This window comes from Lampris incognitus, chromosome 19 (genome assembly GCF_029633865.1).
Source record: "Lampris incognitus isolate fLamInc1 chromosome 19, fLamInc1.hap2, whole genome shotgun sequence".
Taxonomy (NCBI): Eukaryota; Metazoa; Chordata; class Actinopteri; order Lampriformes; family Lampridae; genus Lampris; species Lampris incognitus.
In genome coordinates this window covers 4,725,178-4,742,677 of record NC_079229.1, presented here as the reverse complement: position 1 = coordinate 4,742,677, position 17,500 = coordinate 4,725,178, and the positions used below count along the sequence as shown (strand labels likewise).

At 54.6% G+C, this 17,500-nt stretch overlaps 1 protein-coding gene across 1 annotated transcript in view; it reads left to right on the top strand.

The window, feature by feature from the left end:
* Positions 1-214: 214 nt before the first annotated feature.
* Positions 215-17,500, top strand: part of dok6 (docking protein 6) — a 44,793-nt gene continuing 27,507 nt past the window's right edge. Inside the window, exon 1 of the mRNA XM_056299737.1 lies at positions 215-465. Coding sequence (XP_056155712.1) covers positions 400-465 — 66 coding nt within the window. The 5' untranslated portion in view covers positions 215-399. The remainder of the gene's footprint in view (positions 466-17,500) is intronic.

Sequence of the window (17,500 nt, the reverse complement as noted above, 5' to 3'; positions counted from 1 at the left end):
GTCCGCTCTCGGTGCGCCGCAGGCTCGAGTCTGCGGGAGACGCATCCTTTGGGGGATGCTGCGTTTCGCGGATCCTGCGCGCCCCCCCTCCTCCTCCTCCTCCTCCTCCCCCCCCCCCAGCGATTTGGGCGATGGTGTGATCCAGGAAGCTCGCGGGCGAAGCGGATCAGCTGAGGAAATGGTATCTCCCTGCTGCCGGATGGAACGCGCCGCCGGAGCCGGTCGCCCAAGCGACGACGCACAAGGAGCAGGTCGCCCGCCGTCCTCCCGCGCTGGATGCCGCGCGGAGTCCCGGAATAAAGAGGAGGAGAAAGAAGGGAAAACCAAGACTTGTGGAGGCGACAGTGATACGAGAAATCCGGAGGTTTACTTTCCCGACCACAGCGGGGAGCTTCTGCCATGGCTTCCAACTTCAATGACATAGTGAAACAGGGCTACGTGAGGATACGGAGTAAGAAGCTGGGGGTGAGTAGGAGCTCTTGGTTGCGTGCGTGCGCGCGCGCGTGCGTGCGTGTGCGTGCGTGTGCGGAGGACGGAGGAGAGGTTCTCCGGTTGTTTGCGGGCTCCGGCATCGTTGGCCGGCCGGCTTCGCAGGGGCGGCTTCGTCGGTTTGCTCCACGGGCGGTTGTCCCGGACCGCGACGCTCCTCGCGAGCAGGAACAAGAGCGGCGCAGCAAGACCCGCTTCTCGCAACGGCTGCGTTTCTGCTCGTGTGTGTTTTACACCGACACCCTCCGAAGTCGCGGTCCGTTTCGAGTTGTTGTGACTTAACCGACAGCTTCACCCGACGCGCGGTTTGCAGAGGAGTCTACACTCTCCCCTCCTTGCATGCTCATCACTCGTAGCCTACATACCTTTTTCCCCCTTGGGGAAAGTTTAGGAAGAGTTCTCGGACTGTTGCTGCAGCCATGCATGCATTGCATTGCATTGCACGCATTGCATTGCACGCATTGCATTGCACACAAAAGAGGTGACTGTGTGATACAGTCATGAATGAATTGTGAATGAAAGACCCACGCATCATGCAGCAGCGTGGTTAGTAGCAGCAGTGCGTACCCCACTCACAGCAACACAATATGAGCAGTGCTCCAAGTCAACGCGTCTTTACTGTACTTCAAATTTCCAACTCCTATTTCAAATCAATGAATAGTCCCAACTGAACGCCGCCTGACTCCGGGAGGTGTCTGCGACTGCACCCTTGGACAATGGCTCGGCGCTGAAATACAGTCTACCGAGGAGAGCAATAACTTGACTGAGACGAGTGACGCGTTGTTTTGTGGGAGCCTCATTGTTCGTACTTTCAGCTGACCGCACTAACAGAACAGGCACGCTTGCCCGTCCTCTGAGGAGGTGCGACGAGGGAGGCTAACGATGTCTGCCTCCTCCTCTCGTCACCCGGCTCCGTCAACACCGCTCTATTGTTGCACGGGGCTTTCGGGTGTATGTGGCTAAACGCTGTTGAGTCGGTGAAACCCCCGTATTTCCCTCTCAAGGGAATTTGCCTTGCACAACGCCAGACGTTTGTTGTTGCTCAGAGGCAATCACCTCGCCCATGTGAGGTTGGCTTGGTCTGTTTACTTCCATGCATATGGCATTAACTACATGCACTCAGATGTAGAGGGGAAGTGTGTGTGTGTGTGTGTGTGTGTGTGTGTGTGTGTGTGTGTGTGTGTGTGTGTGTGTGTGTGTGTGTGTGTGTGTGTGTGTGTGTGCGTGTGTGCAGAGCCTATTACTTTGCAAGGCAGGAGCGGACACACGCTGTGCCGGCTGTGCCGGAGGTAGGTATGGACGCCATATCTCCGCCATCTCTAGCTCTCACCCCGCTGTTTTGCGGCGCAGGAGAAAAAGCAGCATATTTATGGTGTCCCGCTCGCCCCCCCCCCCTCCAGCCCACCACTTGCCCCGCCGCCGTTTCATCGCGGAGGCGCCGTGCTGTGACGCCCTCGTATCCGTGCACGTGTCCAGCCTCTCGGTGAACCTGCGGCGGGGCCGTGGCCTCAGAATACCACGGAGGGCGTGTGGATGGAGGGACTCTTGTCTCCCTAGATCAGGGCCGAGTATTGAACACCGCTGTGGGGGGAATAAATGAGAGTTTATTGGATTGGGCCGGGCATTGACAGAGCATCAGACGGTGCCACTCCTGGTATCGTGCTGCAGATTCAGTGACGCCCCGTACGGAGCCTCGATTCTGCAGGGGCCTCGCCTGAAAGCTGAGGTCAGATTTGAAAACGTGTGTTCTTTAAAACGCCGAGTTTTGCTGCTTTGGCATTAAAAGCGGTTTGGTTTTTGGCAGTTCCAGAGATTAGGCGGTGTTGAGAAATGGTAGGAATTAGACATGCTGGGACGTCTGGGTGGCGTAGCGGTCTATGTCACCTCCGGCTTGGTCGGGGGTCCCTGCAGACACAATTGGCTGTGTCTCTGGGGGGGGGGGGGACCTGGATGTGAGTGTGTCCTGGTCGCTGCACTAGCGCCTCCTGTGGTCGGTCAGGGCACCTGTTCGGGGGAAAGGGGGAACTGGGGGGGGGTAATAGCGTGCCCCCCCCATGCGCGCTACATCCCCCTGGTGAAACTCCTCACTGTCAGGTGAAAAGAAGCGGCTGGCGACTCCACATGTATGGGAGGAGGCATGTGGTAGTCTGCAGCCCTCCCCGGATCAGCAGAGGGGGTGTGGAGCAGAGACCGGGATGGATCGGAAGAGTGGGGGTAATTGGCTGGATACAATTGGGGGGGGGGTCCCCCAAAAAAAGAATTGGACCTGCTAATGACGGACATACAGACCGCCCCGCTCGCCGTCTCCTCTCCCGGATTCGGCCGTGCACAAAGTTGTAGAGGACACACGGGGTTAAAGCTGCCTCGAACTCCTCTGTCCATCGGTGGTATTGATCACCTACCGAGGGCTTCGTTAGATAATTAGATAAGATTACCATATTACGGTAATGGAGGTCAGTACTCCGCCGCTGCCATGCTAACCCCCTCTCCACTGTGAGGCTCTGCTATGGGTGGAATGGTGCATTTTTGGTTATCTGATGTGTGCTGCGTTCAAGACCACATGCTCCGTACGTTTCGTCCCAGTGCGAAACCCTCTGGCGTGTGACCACGATGAATTTTTGGAAACCTTTCCTGCACAGATGATCCCTCCTTATATACTGCACACGGCGTAGGGACGAGCTAATCTATCCTACGTTCATTGCACTTTTGTGGCCTGCTCACGCCTACATATGCGGCTTTCATAACTCGGCGTCGTGTTTTGTGTTCAACGCGAACAAACCTCCCCCCCCCCCGGGTCGGATTTCTCAGAGGTGCACGCTCACCGGGGGGGGGGGGGTTTCCGTTTTGTTTGTTTGTACTTTGTGTTGGGTAATAGGCTTTAAGGGCTGCGTCTTTTTCTCCTCCTGCGATGCTTATTATACAGCTTTACTGTTTTAAAGGTCTCTCAAATATCACATATCAAGGCCGGGCATGCCAGCTGACCTTCTAGCAGCTCAAGCCGGGCGCTTCGTCGTGATGTTACGCCATTTAGAGGGTTTCAGACGTTTCGTCTCGTGATTGCGAAATAGTACAGTTGAACGGTTCCTATCCGGCGCGGGTTAAATTGGCTACAACAACGGCTTCGGCCAAACTAATCGGCGTCCATCAACACACGATCGGCTCATTTTCAAGCCCCGCCATGTGTGAAGGTTAGCAGCCACGCAGCCGTGTTTGAAGCCGGCCAAGTTCCCCTTCCTCCTTCCTGTCGGCCTGTGCAGCCCCCCTCACGCCAAGTCTTTTTCTCTAATCTCTGGACCTGGGCGGGCGGACATTTCCCCGCATTTCCCAACTTCCGTGTTGCTTTGTGGGTCGAATAGGCAGCAGCGCGGCGCTCCTGAACGCACCAAGTCTTTCGTTTCTCTTCACCTCCTCCCCCCCCCCCCTCTCCCTTTCTCTCACCCTTCAATTCTCCCACACCTCTCTCACCTCCACTTCTCAAACAGTGTCGTCAGTATCGCTCTCATCGCTGCTTCCTATCTCGCTATCTCCATCACCTCCCCCCACCCCCCCACCCCCTCCTCCTCTCATCCACCTCTCCTCCGTCGGTGTGCAGACAGCCGAGAGACTGAACACAAAAGCGTCCTGTTCGTCACCCCGTACTGCACCCTCCGCGTAACCCCTACGGGCCGTGCACACACACACACACACGTGCACGCACACATGCACGCACACACACACGTGCATGCACACACACGTGCACACACACACACACGTGCACGCACACACACGTGCACACACACACACGTGCACGCACACACACGTGCACACACACACACGTGCATGCACACACACGTGCACGCACACACACGTGCATGCACACACACGTGCACACACACACGTGCATGCACACACACGTGCACGCACACACACGTGCACACGCACACACACGTGCACACACACACACGTGCACGCACACACACGTGCACACACACACACGTGCACGCACACACACACACGTGCACGCACACACACGTGCACGCACACACACACACACGTGCACGCACACACACACACACATGCACGCATGCACACACGTGCACGCCTACATTATGCACACACGAGCGTGCAGGTTCGGTCCGCCGCTGAGGAATTTGGCACGCAAACGCACCGACCAACAAAGTAAAGAGTGCGCTGCCAGAGAACGGCGTGTGGATCCCCGATTACCCCTCACCCCGGGGCCGCTGGGCCGTGCGCCGTTATTGCACCGAGTGGAGACACACCGCGATGGCGGCGGGAGCCATAGGCCGACACGGCACACAGTAGGGGAGAGCGAAGAAGTAAACAAAACAAAACCGGCACAGTACGGGGAAAAGAGGAACGTAGCGGTGTGTAAGGGGCGACGGATGTGATGCGGGGTAACGCTATTGTCCCCCCGCCCCCCTCCCCCGCCTCCCTTCCATCGAGGAACGGCCGACGCCGTCGGAGGGCCTGACCGTCTCCGGAAGCTGAATAAACGTGACCTTTGGAGTAATTTGTGCGTCAGGCTCAATCCAGGACCCGTTGTTCCCCGTGTTTGTAGGCCGCTGTCGGAAAGGTCAGCCGTTTAATATTTTTTTCCATTTCTGTCCCGCTCCCAATTCTCCCCCCCCCCTCCTCCTCCTCCACCCCCCTCCAAGAAATAAACAGACGAAATATGAATGGTTCGTCGGGGGCTCGACCCAGCGACGAGTCACTGGGTCGAGCGCGCTCCCCATTCACGAGTGTGCCGACGCGCCGCGGGAGGAGCCGGTCAGAGACCCGAGGTGCGTTTCACACGGAGGAAACCGAGCCGAGGCCCGGAGACGACGACTCCTTCTCTGACCGCTTCCTCGGATGGACTCGCTTCCAGGCACGAGTCGGACGAGGCCCGTCGTGCAACCCGGTGTGTTGGAGGAGCTCGTCCGAGTTCTGCGTCACGATTAGTTTGCGGTCCCTGGTCGCTGAACATGAAGTCGTACTCGATGCCTCCGCTCTATTCTGACGCCCCCAACCGCCCCCCCCCATTTATCCCCCCCGATTGTTCTTGGCCGTCCCGATCGCTGCTCCGCCCCCTCTGCTGATCCAGGAAGGGCTACCAAATACCTCCTCCCATACATGTGGAGTCGCCAGCCGCTTCTTTTCACCCGGCAGTGAGGAGTTTCGCCAGGGGGCGTCCCCCCCCCCCCAAACAGGCGCTCGACTGACCAGAGGAGGCGCTAGTGCATGCAGGGACCAGGGCACATACCCACAGCCAGCTTCCCACCCGCAGACACGGCCAAAAGCCGGAGGTCACACGGGGATTCGAACTGGCGAGCCACGCGTTGGTAGGCAATGGAATAGACCGCTGCGCCACCCAGACGCCCCCCTCCCCCTCCTCCCCCTCCTCCCCCCCCCCCAATCCCTCTTAATCTTGCTTCACGGGCAGTTATTAACTTTTTTCCAACTGTCCCCGCTCTCTTTTTGTCCCCGCCGGGGGTTTCGGACGCACAAGTGGGGTTTTGTGCTCTGCAGCCGGTGGCCTTTACACGGAGGCTGTGCATTGTGACAGTGCGGGTTTGCCGCCTCTTGTTGTGAGCCCACAGCGACCCACAAAAGTGCAGGCACAACAAGCGGAGGACAGTGTGTCTATTGTTCAAGATGGCCCGGCCATTTAAGATAGGATCTCACCCCTTTCTGTGCCGCCACTGTTAACGGTGACAGGGCAGCGCTGAACAGTGGACGTCAGGAGACCTCCCCCCCCCTCCCCCCTCCCCCCTCCCCTCTAGGAATTGTACTTGTCACAGGATCTGCAGAAAGACACAGTCGGCGACAGTAGGCCGTTGTCAGCCGAGACGCCCTGACAATGTCGGCTTTGGCTGAGGGGAATCGGCTACTCAGTGGTTTCAGACACCCGTTGGCCACAGTGACCTGTGTCCTCCATTCGCTTCCTTCACTCACACTTTCTCTCTTTTTTTTCCTCCCCTTTCTTGTCCGAGCATATTACCAATACATGTTGAAACCGTAGCCGGCAGAGGGCCCGACAGCTTTCAAATGCCCAGTATCCTAGTTGTGCTTTCTCTTGTGATAGATGCGCTCAGATTCGGCACGTTAAATTCACAGATACGCAGGGCTATACATCGTGTGGCCGTTTGCTCTCGTATTCATCAGCCTCCTCTATCAGACAAAGACCCGAAGACAAATCGCCGGCTCTTATTGGCTCTGATGAATCGCGTCTCCAGAAGGATACGGGAACAGCAGCGCAGGAGTCGTTATTCACGGTGAGAAATGTGCTGCTATTATGTCGTCCCTTTCATAAATAAATCCCTGCCCAGACCTCGCTGAAACATTTCACACCATTGATCCCCGCCGTTGCTAATTATCAAAAAAGCTTTCGGTTATGAACAGGGACAAATGTTGCTATTAGCCGTTAGCGGTGACTAAACCTCAACTGATGAAGTAATGCAGCACATAGGAGGACCTGTAGCGCACGATGGCCCGATGTGTCGGTACGCTCTCTCTCCTCCAGGCCCTGCACAGGAGTTTACTTCCAACCCGAGTCTTTGCTCACTCCAGTCCACTCTGTGCATAGCCGTAGTCCACCGGCTTCCGGTTTTTACTGCAGCGGTCATGCCGGTTTCCTGTTGGCTGGCGTGCGCTACTGACAGGGGAATATTTTTCGCCGTGCTGCAAGATTTACCACGGCTGAATGTCAACGACGTGCACAGAACGGTCGACAAACGGTCGCCTGCACCTGCCAGCAAACGGGTGAAAAGTTTCAAGTGACGTCCAGAATTATGAGGATGAGCATCCTCATCCTCAGAATTGGAGTTACGTCCACGATTATGAGGATGAGGATGCTCATAATCGTGGACGTCGCTTGAAACCTTTCACCCGTGTGCTGGCAGGTGCAGGCGACCGTTTGCCGACCGTTCTGTGCACGTCGTCGACGTTCATCCGTGGTAAATCTTGCAGGCGCCGCGAAAAATATTCCGCCGTCAGTAGCGCACGCCAGCCAACAGGAAACCGGTATGACCGCTGCAGTAGAAACCGGAAGCCGGTGGACTACGGCTATGCACAGAGGCCATTCACTCCCTCTCGCCGTCGCCGTCTCTCTCGTTCAGTCTTTCTCGCCGCCTCGCTCTCTCTCTCTTGCGTGCTTTCCGCCCCCGTCTGAACTCCCCTCACATACACATGTCACACCAAGCTGGCACTGTCCGCCGCCGCGGCTCTGTGTGCACAGTGTTTCTGGATGAGCCGCTTTGTAAAGTGCAAAGTTCACTAATCCTCATGGGGGTGGGGGGCTGGGAGGCCGGGCAGGGCTCAGTCGCGGGCCGAGCGACTCCCCACCACGGCTGTTTTGTCTTCCCTGTCCCAGGAGACCCTCCGTGCCCCGACGCTGCACTCTGGCCGCTTGATGGGACTCCATGAAAATGATCAACTCCTCGGAATAGCATAAATACCAAATGGACTACTCCGTGTTTGATTAAGCCTCACGTTTCGGTGGCGTTGCGCAGACGTTATATACGCCGTGTAACGGTATGCAGGCGTCGACCTTCATCGGATGGCCTTGGTTTTCTTGAGCCTGACTTGTCTTTGCAGCCCTACGTGATGTCTCCAGGACAGGAAGGGCGATGTGGAGTTTAGTTGTGCATGTCTGAATACAGCTTAAAAGGCCAACTCTGCAAACAGGTTAACTATTAAGGCTGGGTGATATCGCCATAATCAAATATCAAAATTTTCTTCTTCACTGAATTCCTCAATATTGCTAATGTGATGATATGTTGGCGATGTCTACTGGTGCTTTCGCAGGATGTTTACACGCAGGAAAATGCTGCGAGTCGATCATTAGTAACGTGGACGTGATGAGCAGGCAGGTAGAGCCGTTCACAATTCATTTCAGTCAGCCAAAACAGGCTCGTCGGTTCAGAAAACTGCATCGCTTTACTTTAATGCATCCTTTAAGACAACATTTGTTATGTCACTATTGGGATAAACCAAATCCCAGATGAGATCTAATCTCACGTCACATTGCCGATATTGCATTGGCATTTTGTCCAGCTCGTCTGCGTATTGTATAAATTGTTTTGCATGAACTGCAATAAACCCTAAAAGGGTCAGAATCCCTCTGATTTTTGTATAAAGTTGTGTCAGTATTTGAAGAAATTAACAGCAGGGCTGACTGACCTCTTTATCTAGTGTTGGACTGGAATAAATCTCGACTGAACAAGAGACTAGAGAGAGAGAGAGAAAACACCCTCCCCGAGGACAATGCTAAACTGTTGAAAGCGGTGCGAAGACCTTCACTAGGATTAGTTTGTTCATTATAACCGAATGATTGCACCATATTTTCCACCATTATCTCCCTCCACCTATGCAAAGGTGGAGGAAATCCAAAGCCAAACGTATTTCGCTGCACACTCAAGACTTGTCAGATTCGCATATTTCACCTCCCTCGCCACCAAGGTTCGGCTTTATACGACTCTCTGTGGTATTTTTATATTGTGCAGATACACTTGAGATCCACCTATAAAACTTGAGGCCTGGAGGAATGTATCATAGCTCCATTAACACCCCTGCCTCATCCTCCTCTCCTTGCCTTCCTCCCCTCATTAATCAGGTAGACCGGCCCTCGGGGTTGTACTCTGCAGCTAAGCTCTCTCTCAATCTTGCCTTCGCATGTGCGTGTGTTTGCCTATGTGTAACTGTGTGTGCAGGGCAGGCATATGTGCGTAGATATTGCATTTGTTTTCTGCACCTGTGTCTATGTGCCGGTGTTTTGCAATTTTCTGACTCCCCGCAGAATCTGCCCCCCCCTTGGCATGAACAGGTTACTGTTAGGGTTTGGGGGTTGTTAGGAGGGGGGGGGGGCTAGGGTTGAGAGGGAGTGGGGGGTGTAGCTTAACCTTACCTAGCGTCATGCCAAGGGGAGTCGGATTCTGTGGGGGAGTCGGAAAATTCCATAACACCGGTATTGAACTTACTGTATTAAAATGTGTGTATCTGCATGTGTGGGTTTACATGTCCAAATATCTGGAACAGTTGAACGTTGTGTGTCCAGAGGTGCTGTGTCCCACATATTTGTCACGCTGTGTGACTGAGAAACTTAAGAAGAAAAAAAAACCCAACGGCACAATACTAGATGTCCCCCGAGACAAGTATTTTCTTAGATATTATTGTCGTTGTGCTTGTCATTTATTTTGATAACACTTTGTTATACCTCTCAAACACTTCCCCCAAACTCAGTTCAGTCGTGTTGTGATCTAGAGGAGTTGTATCGTATCAGGACCTGGGAGCCGAGCTCTCATAATAGACGGTCGTATCAGTGATTTACTGTAAGGAGAAGCAGATGAAGTTATTCTTAGACAAAAAAAAAACACAAAACAAAACAAAAAAGAAACATCCCGACTGGCTTTTATGTCTGAATCACAATCTATAATGAGTTCCTTCTTCTGCCGTTACCTTTTATCCGCCTGCTTGACAAGCACGCACAGTGCAATGTGTGTGTGTGTGTGTGTGTGTGTGTGTGTGTGTGTGTGTGTGTGTGTGTGTGTGTATGTGTATGTGCATGTGCATGTGTGCATGTGTGTGTATGTGCATGTGTGCAAGTGTGTGTGTATGTGCATGTGTGTGCATGTGTGTGTATGTGCATGTGTGCATGTGTGTGTACATGCATGTGTGTATGTGCATGTGTGCATGTGTGTGTATGTGCATGTGTGTGTATGTGCATGTGTGCATGTGTGCGTACGTGCATGTGTGCACGTGTGTGTATGTGCATGTGTTTATCTGTCTTTGTTTGTTCCCGCGTGTTCTCAATTTACTTCACACTCAGCATAGCCCATCGCTTTATGTCGCTTTCAGTCTGCAGGACTATGACGACGGATCAGCTTGAAATGCAGGCAAATGGCCTTGCTTGCCTTCCTGATGAACAGTGTACATTTGCATTAGCCGTTGACTTGGCGATGCTTCCTTTTGCTGTGGCACGTACTGCTGGGATGTGTATAATACACGCATTGCTACTGAAATCAGACACTGGAGTCTTCTTTAGGCGTTGCAGAACATAAAAACAATAAAAAGGCAGGTAACTGGCCTCAGCAGCAGCAGCCTGTGAGGGAGAGCGGTGTTTGTTTGTGTTTGTTTGGGGATGCGTTGCTCTCCCCGTCCGCCTCTCCTCCTCTTTCTCCTCCTCCGGGGAGTTCTTTTAATAGTAAGGAGGTGACAGTTTACCTCCGGGTGAGTACGGGGGTGACAGTTTGGGGACCTGCCCTGCAGAGCGCTGGGCTATGAGACGCCGCCCGACAGCGTCGCTGTCTAGTTGCACGCCGAGCCGCCGGCTTTTCCAATACGCGCTCCTTCCTAATGAGCCGAAACGACCTCAAGTGCGGGCCAACCGCAATCTGATCCCGTCTCTATTAAACCGCCTTTAATATTTCCTCGAGAATTATTGGTCAGGGAATGAATTTTGGATAAGGTCTGCCAAGGGAAATGGAGCGCACAATAGCGAGTCTTGGCAGTGCCACTTTGAGAGAATCATTTAAAGGTCATCATGGGGAATATAATGACTTTAACAGCCATAAAACAATGGGATACACTGGGAGTGATTGGACAAAGTTTGGGATTGGAAATTACGTGTTTACGAGAAGAAAAGAAGAAAAAAAAAACGGAAAACTTTTTGAGCAATGAGAAGAAACCCCCCCCTCCCCCCCTCCCTCCTTTTTTGCAGCCTGTTTTGCATGCGAGAGGACCCGGGACTTAATTAATTCAACAAAAAAGGCAAAAGTTTGAAATTCTGAGCAGGCATCCGGGTCAACATTAGCCGGCATTAAAAATCCTTGTACTGTTAACCGCCCCCCCCCCCCTCCTCCTCCTCCTCCTCCTCCTCCTTTCTTCATTATGTTCCCAGTTGTTCTCTCTCGTTTCAGAGAAACGTCTGTTCGGCGAAGTGCTAATTGCATTCCTCAATGACTTCATGCTGAGACACACAGCGACACTGAATCACAGCCCACTTATTCCAAGGGAGTGTGTTCTTTGTGGGGAAATGAGACAAAAACAATATGACAAACTCCATCGGTCCATGTTCCCTGACATCAAAGTGCCCCCCCCCCCACCCCCCACCACCCCCCACCCACACACACACACACTTGTTTATTCTCCGGTGCACACTTCGGTTTGCGGCGCAAACGTGGCCGAATCAACTTAGTTCCAGCAGCGGCGAATCTCTGCTTTGGGGTTGCGAGGGGACGAGTCGCCGCAGACGTGCAGAGAGGAGGCCCCCCCCCCTCCCTCCCCCCCCTCTCGCTTTCCCACCGAAACGTATCAGAGGAGCGGTCCCAAACATCAGTGAGCAAGCAGCACTTTAGAGTTAATCCTCGGGGAATGACTGAACCAGTGCGGGAGGATTACTGCTTTTAGGGCCTCTGATGATATTCAAATCGCAAAGCCTCGCGCGGTGCCCTGAAAACACTCGCCGCCTCACAACGTCCCCGCAAACGTGCAAACGCTCGCCGTAACACGGCGCAGTGGGGCGTGCACTTCGTTCAGACTGGCGGTCCTGTGTGTTGATATGCTAATCCAGTGGCCGGCTAATGGTAATCGAGTTTGTTGGTTGGCGGACTCGCATCGCCGTGGAGGTAGGAGGCGCCGAGAGGCCCCTTTCATCCTTCTTCACTTTGAGCTCTCCTCTCCGCTTTGAGGCTGCGAGTCGGTCACTTCTGAGGCGCCGTGTCGGGGCCCCCCGCATAATAGCCCTCACCTGTCGCCTCAGATGCTAACGTAGCTCGTCTTTTTAAGCTCTGGTAGGCGTCAACACCAACACGCTGAGGCAGAATTTGCTTTGGCTAGTTTACCTGACAACGGGGCGTCTGAGTAGCGTGGCGGTCGGTTCCGTTGCCTGCCAGCACGGGGATCGCCGGTTCGAATCCCCGTGCTGCCTCCGGCTTGGTCGAGCTGCGGGTGGGTACGTGCCCCGTTCGCTGCACTAGCACCGCCTCTGGTCGGTTGGGGCGCATGGTCGGGAGGACCGGGGGGGAATAACGTGATCCTCCCACGCGCTACGGCCCCCCGGTGAAACTCCTCACCGTCAGGTGAAAAGAAACAGCTGGCGACTCCACACGTATCGGAGGAGGCACGTGGTAGTCTGCAGAGGCAGAGGGAGTGGAGCAGCCACCGGGACGGCTCGGAAGAGTGGGGTAATTGGAAGGGTACAACTGTGGCCCCCCCCCCAAAAAACAACAACAAACTTACAATGGGGCCTTTTGGTACTCGCACATCGTGGCGCTTCCTTCGGCGGCACACTAAAGTTTACCCTTCGGCCTGCAGGGCGGATGCACAACGGTGGGCTCGTTATTCCGGTCTCTTCCAGGGAACGACGAGGCCCCTTTATCGTTGGTCCGTGTCTGCAGCGGTCTGAATATGGCTGCCTGTTAGGGTATTCTCGCATAGTCAAATCCCTTTTTGTCCGTGTGTTATTGTCCGTGAATGCAGCCTTGCAGATGGATTAAATGAAAATTGCTCTCTCGCTCCTCTGTGTGTGTGTGTGTGTGTCTGTGTGTGTGTGTGTGTGTGTGTGTGCGTGCACGGGTGGATTGCTGACTAATGCCGCAATACACATAGAGGCTCGGATAAGGGACGGTTTAAAGAGCGGGCAATTGTCATAATGACGTCTGAAAGTAAAATCGCCCCCGAGTCCACGGCAGCCTCGTGTAGCCAACCGTATCGACGCCGCCGGTCTGCCCCCTCGGATGTCGATACCGGCTGACACGTACAGGGTTCATATGTACGACGGCATGACGTTACAAGGCGTTATGAATCTGCACGGCGAGGGCGGTGCGATTAGGGTTGCGGCGTAATGCTTTGTTCTCCCTCCTCCGCTGCAGACACGCTATGGTGGAGCCGGGCCTCCGCCGGCGCCGCCTTTGAATGAAGCAGCCGGCTATCAATCACGCGTTCTGTTGACGGCCCCCCCCCCCGCCCGCCAGGCCCAATACTCGAGGGTGGAGGATGGAAAAGCAGAAAGTCTTCGCTGACATGAGCAATACGCCGGCCCGTTTACACCAGGAAAAACAACCCCTCCCCCCCTCCCCCTCCCCCTACACACACACACATACATACACTACCCACTCCTGCACACCTGAGAGAGAAACTTCTCCATTGACCTACATCTGCTGCAGAATAATTTGGCTGCTATTTCTGTCCCGCGCTTAAATATGCTCCGCTGGCTGTGATGGTTGGATCCGCACCGTGTCTGACATTTTAACTAATGTTCCTCTGCCCCGGGCAGCGCTGCCCGACGTGGGTCGGACATCTACCCGGACCGGTACCGTGAAGAAGAAACGGAAAACACTTTGGCCGAGCTCATTAGAATTCGAGGGGGGGGGGGGGGCTCCATCAGGAGGGCTGAGGCTCCATTACTTTCTTCTTTTTTTTCGGATTTTTTTCCCCCTATCCCCCCCCCCCTAATTGTACTTGTACAATCTGGGGAGGGCCCAAGTACGATCCAGGGAGGGCTGCAGACTACCACGTGCCTCCTCCCATACATGTGGAGTCACCAGCCGCTTCTTTTCACCTGACAGTGAGGGGTTTCACCAGGGGGGCGTAGTGCACAGGAGGATCACGGTATTCCCCCCAGTTCCCCCTCCCCCCTGAACAAGCGCCCCGACCGACCAAGGGAGGCGCTAGCGCAGCGACCAGGACACACACCCACATCCGGCTTCCCACCCGCAGACACGGCCAATTGTGCCTGTAGGGACGCCCGACCAAGCCGGAGGTAACACGGGGATTCGAACCGGCGATCCCCGTGTCGGTAGGCAACGGAGTAGACCGCCACGCCACCCGGACGCCGGCTCCTTCACTTTCTGTGGTGTGGAAAACAGTGATGTGCTTATTGCTGGGTCTGAGACTGTAGGCCAGGGAAAGAGGAGATCCTGTGGACTCGCGAGCTTTGTTTTCTTCGCCATCAGAGTCTATCCTCCACGGCCTGACCACGGCTCCTATTTAAAAGCATCATTTATCACGAATGCCGCTGGTGGGCCGCAGCCAAGTGCGGGGCTGCGGCCCACCGTGCCAGCCACCCTGCTGCACCGCGGCTACTCTCAAACTCCAGACTTCGTCAACAGCTGCTCTCGCCACCTCCCCATCGTTTCCGGCTCGCCGCCCTCGCTCCGTCTCCGTCCCCCCGTCTTATGTCTCTCCTCCGTGCTCCCCGCCGTCCTCGTTTTAAAGGACCGCCGTGCTTCGGTTGGGGCTCGTCTGCTCCGTGACCTGTCGTCCGGCATGTGTCGTGGCGCGTCATGGACGTTATACGCTCCTTCGCCAGGCACACTCCGGGCACGGTGCCACGTGGCTGCAGCCGGGGCCTCGGTAAATGTTTCCTCGTTCTGAACTACGAGCCGCTAATACTCCGACATTACATTTCTGGAGCGGCTCGCCCCGTGAAAGTGCGATGAGGATTTACAGCCATGCGTAGAAAACGTATGCCGCAAAATGAGAGGAGGAATTGGAAAGGAGGAGGAGGGTGGTATGTGTGTGTGTGTGGGGGTGGGTGGGTGGGGGCGGGGCAGTGATTATTCACTGCTGAGGTAGCACTGTATTACATACGAGGATTTGGATTGGCCCAGATAAAGTAATCCATGATTAACTGGGGCGCGGCTGGCTCAACCCCCCCCCTCCCTCCCTCCCTCCCTCCCTCCCTCCCTTCCTCCCACCCTCACCCCCTCCCCGCCAACAGCTGTAGTCGGGGGCGAATTACAAAATTATGGGATGTCCGGACATTTTAGAGGCGGTAGGAAATAGATGTTGGGGGTTGGGTTGCCAGATTGGGTGCCTGGGGGACGACATGTGTGATGTGGACGGTGACAGCTGGCGGCGGCGGGCGCCGAGAGAGAGGGAGAGCGAGAAGGGGCAAGGTGCAATTAAGTCGCAACTTTTTTAGTTGTCACACTGGGCATGGAACTGTAGCAATGGCAGACTGATCCAGCCAGGGCCAGGACGGGGATGGGGATTGGGAGCCGGGGGTGGGGGTTGGGGGTGGGGGGTTGGGGTTGGGGTGATCGCCGCAATGATTGCTGTACCAACTGTTGGACGGGATAACAAATCAAATTATAAAGATGGACACCGCGGCGCTGGCCCCAGCCGCCGTCTGAAATTGATCGCCGGCATCAGCGGCTGATATTATGGAGGCCCTGTCTGTCATAGTCCATCAGGCCTTATTATCACCGGGGGAACACTGGACCCTCTGCACAGCTGCACGAGGGGAGGAAGACTCGGCCTGGCCGCGAGTCGGGAAGGAAGAAGAAAAGCGTATTATCTGTTATCCACACGCGTGCAACATATCAAACGCGTTCGCCGGCGTGATGATTTTGTATTTTCTTAACAACGGTGATTATTCAATTGCTGCGTGTCGTTCTGGAGCCGGTGCTGTTGGAGAAGGACTCGACAGGGCCCTCTGCGAGTATCATTAGGAGGCAGGCTCTCTCCGCTTCGTCCTGAGGGCTGCAGGGGAGCCTTGATTGAAGTGCTCGCGTGGCCTCTCCCACGAGTGCGCGTGGAAGCAATCATCTTTAAATCGGAGGTTTTGGGGAACCGGCGAGAGGTTGCAAACCCTTCCCACTTTTGTCCTTTAGCTTCCGTTCACTCACCGGCGTAGGAGTAATGCATGCATTCACGCTGCCAAGAAACGGCGCGCCGCACCTTCTGAAAGATGCACTGTTTTATCCCCCCCCCCCCCCCCGAACGAGAAGTGATGTGCCTTTTAACCATGCCGTCATTGGAAATCCCTTTCACGTCTCGAGACGGCTCCTCGGCTCATCCGAGTGACGAGTGACGCACCTGCAGGGGGAATAAGGTCCACATTTCACCGAGAGGCTCGACAGATCTTCAATAATGCCAGAAGTTTCATAATGCTCCGTGAAAGGAACGGGCTTTGCAGCTGAGGCCAGTTGCCAAAGAAAGAAAGAAGAAAAAGGCCGAGGCTTCAGACATGACTGACTTCCAGAGGTGTTTTCCATCGGTGCGATCCATCACGGCCTCGCACTCGCTTGGATCACGGGCCGTTCCCGCCGAAAGCGTGTCGCTCGATTCGGATCAGCTTGGATCAGCTTTGGGTCGGCATTTGGTGCCGGTCGTGCTGACACCCGACTTCGCAAATCTGTTTTCCGCTTCCTTTTTTGACCCGATCACACTTTCTCTCTCTACAGGCGGCGTTGTTTGGCCTTCAATGTTGGCTCCTCTTGGACAACAGATTCAGTGTGGCTGTAATGGCGGTGTGTGTGTGTGTGTGTGTGTGTGTGTGTGTGTGTGTGTGTGTGTGTGTGTGTGTGTGTGTGTGTGTGCACGCACGTGTGTGTGTGTGTGTGTATGTACATGTGTATGTGTGTGTGTGCGCACGTGCATGTACGTGTGTGTACGTGTGTGTGCATGCTGGTGTGTGTGTGTGCACGCATGTGTGTGCATGTGTATATGTATGTGCATGTGTGTGTGTGCATGCATGTGTGTTTGTGTGCATGTGTGTGTGCATGTTTGCGTGCATGTGTTTGTGTATGTGCATGCATGCGTGTGCATGTGTATATGCGTGCATGTGTGTTTGCATGCATGTGAGTGCGTGCATGTGTATGTTTGTGTGCATGTGTTTTGTGTATGTGCATGCATGCGTGTGTGTGTGTGTGTGCGAGCGAGAGAGAGAGTTAATTGACAGCTCTCCAAAGGTGGGGGGGGGGGTCGCCCTCAACGTTCATTCTCCTCAGCACAACTTCACCACTAACCTGTTGTTGTGATTACAGATGTGTGCACATGCACTTCGGTAAATTAAATACATAGGGGTTTTTTCCGATACCCATGCAGCTGTGGAAATTCTGCTTTTGACCAAACGCTGAAAAAAGGTTGTGCTACACCGGCACACATGCACAAAGAAAGCACACGTAGCTCATGTACTGAACACAAACAGCCATTTACATGCACATGAAAGAACACAACCCACAAGGACGATGTTACCACATCAAATGCATACGCATCAAATGCACACCCTCCACTTTAGTCGTGTTTT